At 37.2% G+C, this 12945-nt stretch overlaps 1 protein-coding gene across 1 annotated transcript in view; it reads left to right on the top strand.

Annotated features, from left to right (window-relative positions):
• TENT4B (terminal nucleotidyltransferase 4B) overlaps positions 1 to 4841 on the top strand; it is a 48489-nt gene extending 43648 nt beyond the window's left edge. Inside the window, exons 11-12 of the mRNA XM_065662175.1 lie at positions 399 to 563; positions 1885 to 4841. Of these exons, the coding sequence (XP_065518247.1) occupies positions 399 to 563; positions 1885 to 2064 (345 nt within the window). The 3' untranslated portion in view covers positions 2065 to 4841. The remainder of the gene's footprint in view (positions 1 to 398; positions 564 to 1884) is intronic.
• The last annotated feature ends 8104 nt before the right edge of the window (positions 4842 to 12945 follow it).

The raw sequence follows: 12945 nt of genomic DNA on the forward strand, positions 1-12945 counted from the left end.
CATGTAAGTTGCAGCGTGTTTTTGACACAACAAATAAAAAGTGAATACAGTATATACAGAGTTAGTATAGCCCTCTTTTCTCTGGGAAAACTGTTTAAAAAACCCAAGACTGGTAGTCCTAAGCTATATGCTGAAAAAAACCCAGAAAACAAAACCTTTAAAGTGTGTGGGAATCCTGTTTAAAAAAAAAAAGGCGCTAAATCCTGAAATCAGATTCATGCATCAATACATTTTTAAATCTGTCCATTTTACTCTATAAGAGTTCTGGATTGAAAGAATTTTAATTTATAATAAACACATTTGAAGTTTTGTCCACTGCTAGCTTTATTTTTATGGGAAAACTCACTAATAGAAAAACTCACTTAAAAACCTCACTAATACTTTACATTTTCCTGAAGGATTCTGATGGAACACCTTGCAAAACCTCTAAACAGTTGAGTTGTCGCCAGTCTGCCATAAACAGAGTGGGGTCACAAGAAGTGTCACTGGAATCCTCCCAGTCAAGTGGGAAAACACAAAATAGCCAAACAGCCAATGCTTCCAGCAACACGAACAAATCTCAGGTTTGTGAAACCTTTGGAAACAACTGTATAAATAATTTTGAACAGTACACGTCCTTCATGGAAGAGTAGCTTGTTCTTGAAAAGAAACACTGCGTTTTTCACCTCCCTATCACCCCATTAAAAAGCTTTGAGCACTGATTGTATCTAAAATCACCTGGTTTTCTGTTTAGCTTACACAGAGAGGAGTTTGCAACAGTGGCTTTCCCAGCCTTGAACCAGATGAAATCAGATTGACTTTATTTTGGGAAACCTGGAGTTGCCAGCAGTGTACAGCTGTGCTGTACCTGTTTCCTTTTGTGCAGAAAGCACATCAGTCCAGTCTTGACTGCAGAATTTGAAAACTAAGGAGAATTGCCTAAACTTAGTGAAAAACAGTTAGTAAAATTTTATGTTACAAACTACGACTGGCAGCTCTATTAGCTGTTGGTACTTGCTGAACTGTCTTTCATTAAGGGAGATGAAGATTGCTTGCCAATACGTGAAATTCCCTCTTGTTTACTCCTAAAGACAAATATTTTTACGATGAGAACTACCAGAGTTTATGCATTTAAGGAATTTCTCATTTTGAGGAGTTACGAGTCAGTAATCTAGAAATACTGTATGCCTCTATATAGACTATACTTTGGATATATGCAGCTTAATTTTTCATACTTTTTTCAATATTTAGGACTTCTTTAATACATGTAACATAGTCTGGAATTGTCTGGAATATTGCTTCCGAAAAGTAATGCTGGAAACTTTCCTCCGACTTGTTGACAGTCTATCTCTAGCTAGTACCAAGTTTACAAACTGGCCTTGGATATACCATGAATGTGTGACTGCACAGAGCTAATTCTGGTGCTGGAATGTGAAAGTGCATGATCAGAGATACTCTACATATGTAAAAAAATGTGGTATAAAGTTAGTCCTGGCCTTAGAAGATTCTTGCCTTAATTTTGCACAGAAGATGAGATTTCAGCATTTTTCATCTGTCACCTTGGATTGTGGTTTTCTGCTCTGTAAAAGGCTTTTTGGATAGCTGGAAAATGGGAGCAAATAAAACAGTTCTGCCCTTTTCACAGTTCGAAGTGCTCTGCTCTCCTCTCTTGACCTGCATGGTGCTGGGTCTAGGGATGAGCATCTGCGTGCAGCCACTAAAGTGAAAGATTCATGGTACTATGCTGCTGTCTAAGCAATGGCCTGGCTTCTTTTGCCTTATGAGTTGTTTCAAGTGTAATGCTTTCATGAGTTAAAAGTCCTCATTATCCCAAAGTAGGGTTGTGTAGTTACGACGCTTTATTTCCTGTTAACACTGATATACCATGTTCTCTTTCTTTCACAGCATGGATCTGCACGGTTATTTCGCTCTTCTAACAAAGGCTTCCAAGGTCCAACAAACTCAAGCCACAGTACCTCAGTCACAAACAAACAACATCAAGGCAGCAAATCACACCATCCGTTCTTCCACGGCAAAAAGAGGAAACACAAGAGGGATGCGGCCCTTTCAGACCTTTGTAGATAGTTGCCTATTTTATGACTGTTCTTCTGTGTGCAATGATCTCATGCTACAGGATAGTTTGATAGTGACTCCTTAAATCTTTTCCGGAGCTTCAGACTGTTCAGACATTGATTAGCAACTGCATTTTTTTTCCCAGCTCGCCACGGAACGGATCATGAAGATTGATCACTGCAAAAAATGTTAAAAAACAAAAAAAAACAAAAAAAAAAAAAAAAGAAAAAATAAAAGGAAAGGAAAAAAACTTAAAAAGAAAAACATAAAAAAAGAGGAAAAGGCTGCTCATTTGATAAGTCATATGCTACAACAGGGTCATTTAGGATATAAAAGCTTGAATGTAAAATAAATGTATTTCCCATCAGCTCATGCTGACCTGTAGAGGTAGTACTCAGTGTGTCTAGGGGGTGGTAACAAACAAACACAAAAAATAGGAAAAAAAAGCAAAAAAATGTATTTTGAGGGAAACCCAGCCTTTAAAGGTGAAAGTAATTTGTGCATGATTTTTTAATTATTTTTGCATATACTTACCATTTTATTGTGTATATATAGATGACCATATAGGAAAACTGACATTTGTAATAGTGGATTTGTTAATACTTTTTACATAACATTACTGTTTAAATTGTAAACATGAATTTTTCTCAGGATTAGTTTGGAAAATAATCTGAATTGTCATCTTAACATCCATATAAAGAGACATTGCTAGTTATATCGCTCAGAATTTCTTTTCTTGCCATTTAAAAGATTTAATAGAACATTTGATCTGTGAAAGCTGTTTCATTGCAAGAAAGGCTTATGATGGCAAATGAAGTTTTTCATTTGCATAAAGTGTACATGTACTTTGTGTAGACACTGAGCTTGTCATCTCGGAGAAGTAACCTTCACCTTGTTTTCTAGAGTGCCATCATTTCAGGCAATGGGATTTTATAGTTGCATCCTTCTCTTCCTCCCTTTAGTGATCTCTCCCAGACCTTTTCATTTTTTTGAGAAATATAAAGCCCCTTGGGGGGAGGGTTTGTTTGGTTGTTGATGGTGATTGGTTTATTTGTTTGTTTGTTTAAAAAAAAAACCACAAATGACAGAACTAGATTTGTTACAGACGTTTGCATTCCTGGGCTGCTTTAATCCCATGCCTCTTTGTTTGTGCCTTCCCTCCCCCTTCCAGATCTGGGTTTTTTTGTCTTTTATATTTTTGCTAATCCCTGTAGGAGATGATAACTGTTGAAGCTTTAAGTAAATTTCACAATTAAAGTATTTTTTTCTCACTCCCCTCTTAGGCATTTTTATATTTACACTTAATTATTTAAAAAGCCAAAATGACTTCAAATAATAAAATATATTTTGTACTGCCTTAAAGACCCAAACTTTTCATATCTCATGGTAGTTCTTGTTGAGCTAGCTGTCATTTAATTTCAATTCTGCGTTTGTCCGGTTCAGTTGCATTACACATCTAGGTTGCAATAACTCTGATGCCATGAATGCGAATGAAATGTGTAATTACCCTCACACACAGGCATAGCCTGGGACAGGAGCTGGGACACTTTAGTGCAGGGAAGTTAAGTGGCATTTACTTTTACTTAATTCTGTAAAGAGAAAGTCTGCAGCTGGCATACGTGGCTGTATTTAATGCAGCTGTTCTGGAGAAGATGCATTCATAAAACGTACTATTAGCTTTTAGAAACTTTTTTTAATACACATTTACAGAATACTACAGACCAACCTGACCTTTAATGGGCACTAATGAGTACAGCGATTTTAAAGTAAAATAATACTAAAATAAGACCAGAACTGATGTAATCACTTAAATTAATAGACATTTTCAACACGTTAAAGTGTCTTACTTCAAAAAGGAAATTTTTTTGTACTTCAAAAAGGAAAATTCAAAAAAATAGGAAGGTCATAACATTTACTCAAACACTAAGCTTAAGTGATGTTAATTTGACAATGGTTGGGGTTTTCTTTCTTTTAATTTTTAGATTCATACTTTAATTTGATCAGATAATTTTATCCACCAGATGTTGAGCTTTTGTTTTATAGGAACTAGTAAAAGTTGTACCACATTATGCATAATCACAGTATTTATTTTGGTTTAGATTCTTGTGAATGTGTAGACCTATGTTCACCACTTAGGGAACAATTATTTATAAATTATATTAATCCAGTATTGTTAGCTGCTATTAGCAAAACTGTTCCAAAACTTAATACTTGCAAAGATCTGTATCGCATTTACCACACTGAAGTGTTTTTAAGGAATCACCCTCATCGTTGAAAGCAGATGTACTCTTAGGGTACAGATATTAGTGTTCCAATAAGCATGTGATAATTTTAAGGTGGTGGTAGCGGGAAGATAATCTTGATTCCATTGGGAATCTTAGGTTTGCCTCAATTTATGGTTTTCATAAATTTAATGGAAAATAGCTTTTCCTGGACTGCTCAAGTTTCTTTTTGGTAAACAGTATCTTTCTAAAAGAAAAAAAAAAAAAAGAAAAAAAAAAGGAAAAAAAAAAAAAGCATGAAGGAAAAATTGAGGTATTTTACATTGCCTCAAGTGACCAGCATTGTATTCATAAAATACTGTATATCTTGCAAATCTTTATTTAAACAGAACAGTTGAACTGTTCGTTTTTCAATCTGAAGTAAAATACTTTCAAGACCTTTTAGTTTGCCTGCTCATTTGTCTTGTACATTTCATCTCTGTATTTGACTCAAGTCTAATTCCTTTTTGAGTTTCAATACTTTTGTGAAGATTTTGTGAATATATGAAAAATAAATGTTTAATCTAACTACTGCAGTTTATCACTATTCTTGACACTTAACCTGTTTTTCCTTCACAGCACTGTGTGTGGAAAGAGCAGGCTACACATGTAGTCTTGCAACTGGTAGTCTACCAAAGACTGTCTGAAATAGATAAATAAGCTTAAATCTTTATATGTCTTGCTTTTTTACATTAGTTTGGTTTATTAAAGGTTTTTTTTTCCTTAAATAATAGTTCAAATGGTGTTTATAGTTAAAAGATGTATATTACTTATTTCTTTTGTCCATCTTCTACCTTGTAGTAGAAAAGAAGCTGAAATGAAAGAAAACCTTCCTGTTTGTGAGATGTGATGTGATTCTGTTTACTAACCTCCATTTTCTGTGTGGCTTCCTCAGAACTTACAGCTCAGATTTTGAATGTTTATAATAAATTTGTTTTCCTAGAACTTAATCCTTAGAAAAGAGTAGTCCAATGGCTGGTGGCAGCTCTCTTATGTACTTTCAAAATGGACCTTTCCCATTTTACATCTGGAGTCATCATGAGTGCATCCTGAATATAAGGTGAGCAAGTGGCTGGAAAGTAGTGTCATCTTGAAAATGCATTGCAAATAAAAGCAAACCAGCCATTCAACAAAGATGTTAAAATTCATGATAGATGTTAAAACTGAATGTGTGCCTATTTCCTGAAGAGTAAAAGCTACAGGAGATTACAAGTATGTATTTATTCAAGAAGGGAATACATCTACCTATATAGGGCCAATAACAAAAAAAACCCCAAACATTTAATTAGTGTTGAAGTGAAAAACATAGTGATTATTTATTCTGCTGACTCCTAGAACTCTATTCTTTTGCTTAATGATGCAAAAAAGTTTTTGAAGAATCAAGTCTACCATGTCTTGAAACTCTTGAAAGTGCAGAATTTGAGAGCTTAGTTTTCTAACTAATTTGTAGTGTTACCACAAGTTTTCCTCAAAAATGTTTTCCGGGTGCAGTGACTTAAATGTAAATGTGTCTTGCCTGTATTTCCATGATTCATTTACCATCAGTTGACATATACGTATTCATGGTTTCATGTATCAGTTGAAAACAGCTTTGTAGTTCTCATGGTGCTGAATTACCTCACGGTTGTAGGTTTTGTTGTGCCAAAGTTACTTGGCTCTTCCCCATAGTAATTTGCTCTGAGCCTAATTAACTAATTTTCAAAGGCTGGTTATTAGGATGTTAGAGGTGATCCCAGAGAATTTACCCAATACCAAGAATCCTTTGCAAGTTACTTAATGGACAATGCTCTGAGTAACACAAGAATTAAAATTAAAATGGCCTTAATTAGTCTTTACAAGCCCAAAGTTTGTGTCAGGTATCCACTTGAAATAGGAATGCAAGAGCCAGAAGGTGGCTGTTACTTGTGCATTTGAGCATATAGTGCTAGACCAAATTAATCTGCATTTTGATTACTCTGAAATTTAGATCAGTCAGTTTTGAACAGTTTTGATTTTAATTCTTGGTCTGTTTACTGATTTCCTCACCATGACCAATTTACCAATTTACCAATTTGTGGACTCCAAGTTCAGTGCCTTTGGCAGACACCTTGACTGTCCAGTTCAGTAGGCCTCTCTTGGCAGTAGCCAGCTTAAAAACTGCTTATTCTCCTTTGCTCCTTCCTGTAGCAGTGCAACCAGTAAGGAACTTGGATATGTATGGAATTGGGGGGGGGGGGGGGGGGGGGGGGAAATGTGGATCTTTGTTGTTGTTGTAAATTAATTGGTAAAAGCTGATGGGATCCTGAAAATCACATATATAAGTACGTAAGGGAAGATGGAGGGATCTTAGATATCTTCCGCATAAAAGCCCTTTGGAGGAACGCCGTCATTCTGCCTCCAGGGTGCACAAACCATGAGGTGCTGCAGGTCTTATGGTGAGCCAGCTTGCTCTGACATTACTTCTTATCTGATACAGAATGACCAGAGCAGTGAGTCTGCTCACAATCGAAGTATGTGACGTTTCTACATTCTGCACCAGGTTTAAAAAACAGTTGTTTGTAGGCAATTAGACTGATTCTGGTATGTCTTTTTTCTGCTCTCTCCTGCTAGGAGTCCTTCAGAAGATGTTCTTTTAACCCTTGATGGCTCTTGATATCTTGATGAATTGAGTCTTCTGATCCTTTTTTAACTCTGAGGCTACCCTTTCTTTTCTGTGGCCCAGAGATTTGGTGGCGAGTATGTCATTTATGAAATCTAGCCCAAAGGGCTACAGTGAAGCAGAAAAGGGATGGAGATTGTTAACACTTAAAAAAGAATATGTCCTACTGCTACAGCTGCTTTTTAAAGAAAAATAAAAACATAAACCTCATGATCTGAGTTGGCTCAAGTAAAAATATGTCCTTGTAGCCCCCATACAGCCATATTTGAAGCTAGTTTCTGTGCAAATCCGTGTGATGTGTGGATGCTAGGCCGATTTTTTTAATTTCCCCCCTCTTGCACCACCCCCCAACTCCCCCCCCCCCCCCCCCCCAAGTCCTTCTTATAATGAAATGCTAATTTCCCATAGTACAAAACACCTGAGAAAGAAACCACTTGGCTGAGTGCAAGAGCTGGCTTGTAAGGAATGCTTTTGTGTGGTAGTAGAGGAAATCTGAGGAACCGTGTGCACAGAGTGGTGAGTGTTTTGCTTGTTTAGAAAGAAAGAAATGCTCTTATACAGGTAAATAAAACTATTTTTGCTTATGTATGAAGCAGTGTTTGACTCTTGAGCTGAAATATCATTAAGCAATCAAGTGTTTCAAATAGCTATTAGAGAAGGTCATCTGTGCTCTCAGCTGCATTTTCCCAGGTCTAAAGTTCATTTACTGATTTGGTGATGCTTAAATCTGAAAATAAACCTGGTTCAAATTGCTTTTTTATGCCACCCGGCAATGTAACACAACAATATCTATTCTCAACTTAAAGCTCTCATTTCTGAAAAACCCAAACCAAATCCACCTTACTGGTGTGTTACAACAGATTGTAGTACAAGGAGTATGATGACAGGTTTTTCTTACAAAAACAGTATAATGTGGTTTAAGTGAAATAAGCATTAATAGTTGCTGTTTGCATTTCCTTCCTCGTGTGGCCTATTTCCAAACAAAACTGATGTTCATTCTTAGACTTAGTAAGGGACTGACTAAAGCTGTGTTGTATTTTTTTCCACTTTCTGCTTCACTGTAGTGGGTTTTGACTCAAACTCCCTTTATGGTTGCCTGGTAATCCGTAACCGTGAAAAGACCGTTCTTAGTCAGAAAAATCAATGGCCCACCCAACAGCAGCTATAAGTCTTTCATATTGTCTTCCTTCAGTGCTAGTGTGTTTGCTTTTTCTTCTCAAAGTTTTTGACAGTGCAAGGGAGGAATAACTTGTAAAATGTTTTCTGTAAGATCTTTATTCACCCCAAAGCGTGTCTTACTAAATCTGTGTTGTGATACCAACTTTTATCCATCAAGGTAATGTAATAAAGCAATCTACTTGCTGAAAACTTCAAGTATCTCTGGGTTGGCATGGGTGCCATCTTGTGAATTGCTTTGTGCGGTGTCTAAGCCACATATTCCAACTATGGAAAGTAGTTTGAAGTTTCCTGTTTTACAATTTTGTTTGTATGCAGGCAAGAGCACCTTCAGGTTGTAGTAATTTAACTGATGCTGCTGAGCTACTGCTTGCAAGTTTGCATCCTACATCTCACAGTATCCCACTACTATGAGGATATAGCTGAGAAAACTGAATTTTATTGCTTACAAAAAATATTTAAGCACTATTAGTAGGGTCAAAAGCCAAGGTGGTAAGAGTGGTACCAGCTATGAGATCAGGATCCGGTGCAGTGGGTTGTCCTGGCACCTCTGCCTGTGCAGGCAGGTGGCCTTCATCTCTTCCAGCAAATGGGGCCAGAGAGCACCACGGCCAGCTCTTGCTCCCTGGGCCTGCTTCCCTACACAGGGTGCTTTACAGAAATGCATTTATCAGCTAAGTACTTCTAAATACTTCAGAACAAAATCACATGATGGCTTATCAAAACCAGAACAAACTTCTTGGGGAGTACAGGCAAATACAGAACTTGGGAATCTGGAAGCTGAAGCATTAACATAAAAGGGAAGGAATCCAACTTTGGCAGTTACAAAGAGCGCTGGTTTGGGAACTTCACCATGAATGGGTAGTCTGATTGAAAAAAACAACTAAATAAACCCCTAAATCTTCAAATGACTTTACTGCACTTCTACTGAATAAAGCAATATTTTAGATTACAGTGGTATTGTAGAGGAGTATTTTTGAAATAAAAGCAATAGAGTACAGTAACAAGTTATAAAATAAAGCTAGTTCTATAGTTTATGTATTACATACTTTTTTCTAGTTCTCAACACTTACACATAAAAATCTGTCACCAAAAACCAGTAGATGTGAACTCTAATTACTGTACTTGTATTTTGGGAGGGTCTGAATGTTCTGGTGGTGCTTAGAACAGAAAACTGCAATTAACAATTGATGTTTACTTTTCTGATGTCATTATTGGAAAGTTATTTATTTTCCATTTCTTGTTTTGCATCCTCATCAATGGCTAAATTTTGATACATTTTCTTACCTTTGTGCCTCATCTGGCATGCACAGGCAGTCATAGAATCATAGAATCATAGAATAGTTAGGGTTGGAAAGGACCTCAAAATCATCTAGTTCCAACCCCCCCTGCCATGGGCAGGGTCAACTCATACTAAACCATGCCACCCAAGGCTTCGTCCAACCTGGCCTTGAACACTGCCAGCGATGGAGCGTTCACAGCTTCCCTGGGCAACCCATTCCAGTGCCTCACCACCCTCATAGTAAAGAACTTCTTCCTTATATCCAATCTAAACTCCCCCTGTTTAAGTTTGAACCCGCTACCCCTTGTAACGGCTTTCCTGTTGCCTGAGCTGGCTGCTGCTGTCAGTGAAGACTTACTTTTATGGACTGGATGGATTACTATTTAAGCACAGCAAGTGTCCATTTTTTTTACAATCATGTTAGAAGATAGCTAAGCTTGTCCCCTGTTCTGTAGTCTATCCACCTGGAAGTTTTGTCAGAAAAATACCAGTACAGCCCACTATCGTGGACATGTTAAGGCCAGCTGACTTGAGTTAATAATATGATATATGAATAATGAAGATAGAGTATGAACTCAATTTTAATGTTACTATATCATTAAAAATCCTTAGATTTTACTGCAAAGGAGAGAAACCTTTGCTGTTGCAAATTTGAGGTTACTTATTTGCCTTACTCTTAATAATTACCACTAAAATCCTGGTTCTCTTGAATTTACAGGGAGTTTTCCCACTGATTTTAGTGAGATCAATTTATCCTGTTTTTTCCTCTGTATTTTCTCAATCTCTTGATTTCAGATCTTCAGACTTTTAGCTTTTTATAGACAAAAGCAAATGCTTATGCTTATTATCAGTGGAGCAACTAGAACTATGCAGACGTCTTGCTGAGTTACAGGCCACCTGTTAACAGTGACATGTTCTCACTCCAGGTTTGTTTAGGAGACAATTAATCACAGCTACAATGTCAGAAACCCTACAAACCCACAGAGTGACTGTGTGCAGCTGGTGGTTTCCTGGAGGGGGGTGCATGAAGGAGAAGGTAGTGCTTGAAGTCATTCCTCCAGCTCCTGGTGAATGGTGAATGACTTCCAGTACCACAGACCCCACCAGGGACAGGTCCCAGTGACTATAACTGTTTGCCTTCATGAGCTAGATAACCAGTTGCCCACTGTTTGATCTGCTGGGGCAAGATGATAGACTCTTAAAATCTCCTTATCCTATATTTAGTAGCTTCATGATGTCCAGTGGTACCAGAGTAGCTTTTGATATTGGTCTTGGAGCAACTAAATGACACCATCCATCACTGCTGCAGCAAAGCACTGTGATATCAGAACAGTAAGGAACTAAAGGATTTTTCATCTTGGTCCCAGTCAGTTTAGGGTAGTTTTTATATTGGTTTATTTGAAAATCCCAGCTACTTGGAGGAAAACACACTCCATTTCTCAGCATACGGGAAAATAAAGGGAGGGCTATGTTCTTGCTCTGTATTGATTCTTTTCAAACCATAATTGCAATCTAAATAAATTAATCTTTAAGAATTCAGCTACTTCCTTGAGCTTCCTTAAGTTAATATGAAAGGCTAGATCCTCATGTAATGTAAGTAATTTTTACTCCATTGACTTCAATATAATAGGACTGTGTTGACTTAACCAAATAAAATTTGTCCACACACTTTGAAAATTGCTTCTTAACAGAATTGTTTTTACTTTTTTTTTTTTTTTTCAGTAAATCCATGTTTTCTAGCAGAATCTTTAAGAAACTTCTGGTTAGAATTTTATTCTGATTTATATAAAAATGTCCTTCACTAATAATATACATGGTCCATTTTTTTTTACTGATTTTTCCAAAGTATTCTTCTTTCCAATATGCCCTCCTGGCTCCTAACACAAAGATATTGGAAGTGCAAATTGAAAACAGTTAGTTAAATAGTTTCATCATTCACTGTGAAAATAAAACAGTCTGTTCTTTTCTGTGTTCTTTAAATCAATAAGGTCTCCCATTTTGTTACAAACTCCACCTGCAGCGTAATGGTACCTGACAGGAAAGTGGCCTTCATTTCATTTATTTTCTTCCCTTGTGCAACTTGCCAATTAACGAAAAGAAACAGTGACCCCTTGATAAGACCATCTAACAGCTTTCTAGGAAGTCACAAGTCTTCAGAAGGCCAGGTCTTCTGTCACTCAGCCTTGTGGAGAATAATTTAATTTATAGGAGAAAATGTTCCCCTTTAATGCAGGTCAACTTGAGTATGCACAATGATTTGGAAACAAGTCAGATCTGTTTCAAACAGACTGCAGTATCCCCTAGTGCAGTCCAAATCACACCTCCAAGTACAGGTGGAAGGCCTAAGTGATTAGCCAGGCACTGAGTTTTCAAGGCATACTGCATGTTCTCACTCTGGAGAAAGACTTTGAAGCATGAGCAGGAGAGTAGTTAGAGATACATTTCCAATTCTTAATCGAAGAAGTCAAACACAATCTCCTGGCCCTGGCTGCAGAGCTGCAGGCAGTGGGATTAGAATTCCTAAATCCCTCATTTTCTCTAGAAAACGGGCTGCTAGCTTCTCAGTCACACACTTTTTTGGACTGTTGGTACTTATGCTAATTTCTATAATTTAACAGTGCTGTGAGTTTGCACTGGGCTTGAAGTTTTCTTTTGATAAATTACTGTTGTAGAATTAAGTCCCACTGGCTTCCACAAGATCTGGAATCCTAGAAAATATGATCAGCATTCCAAGTCAGTTAGACTCTTGGGCAACTTTTAAAGAAGCAACAAATAAGCCAAGTACCTGAATGGCTTTTCATTTCCCTAAAGAAACGTGTATAGGATTTATTGCTTTGCTTACAGAAAAGCAGCAAATGATTCCCAAAACTTTGTTGAATTGATCTGAAGGCCTAGAAATGCAAACTGTAACAGCAGTGAAATTCTACCTTCTCTTTAGTCTGTCTGATGCAGTATAAACCTCCTGCATTTAATAACATAAACTCAGTGGTGTTCAGCAACTGACTCTAATATTGTCCTGTAAATGAGGGTGGTAGCTCAAAACAATTTTATATTGCATCCTCCCTAAGCCTGTAGTTTCTAGCACTTTGGAATTGTTCTATTATTAGAGACCTTTGATCTCATAAATTTACAGGAAATAGCAAATATTTTACTGAAGTTATTTATCTCATTCTCTAAATTGATCAGTGGCCAAAGAGAGTAATGTGAGTGTGTATGCACACTGGTAAATATATGCTAGATCTCATCCAAAACAAAAAAATTGTTTTTGTAAATATTTTCTACTGTAGCATTTATTTTGAACGCACACAAGTCTGTGGGACCTGATGGAATCCATCCGCGGGTCCCGAAGGAGTTGGCGAATGAAGTTGCTAAGCCACTGGCCATCGTATTCGAAAAATCATGGCAGTCAGGTGAAGTTCCCGACGACTGGAAAAAGGGAAATATAACCCCCATTTTCAAGAAGGGGAAAATGGGAGACCGGGGGAATTACAGACCAGTCAGTCTCACCTCTGTGCCTGGCAAAATCTTGGAGCAGA

The sequence above is a fragment of the Lathamus discolor genome, chromosome Z, assembly GCF_037157495.1.
Source record: "Lathamus discolor isolate bLatDis1 chromosome Z, bLatDis1.hap1, whole genome shotgun sequence".
Lineage (NCBI taxonomy): Eukaryota > Metazoa > Chordata > Aves > Psittaciformes > Psittacidae > Lathamus > Lathamus discolor.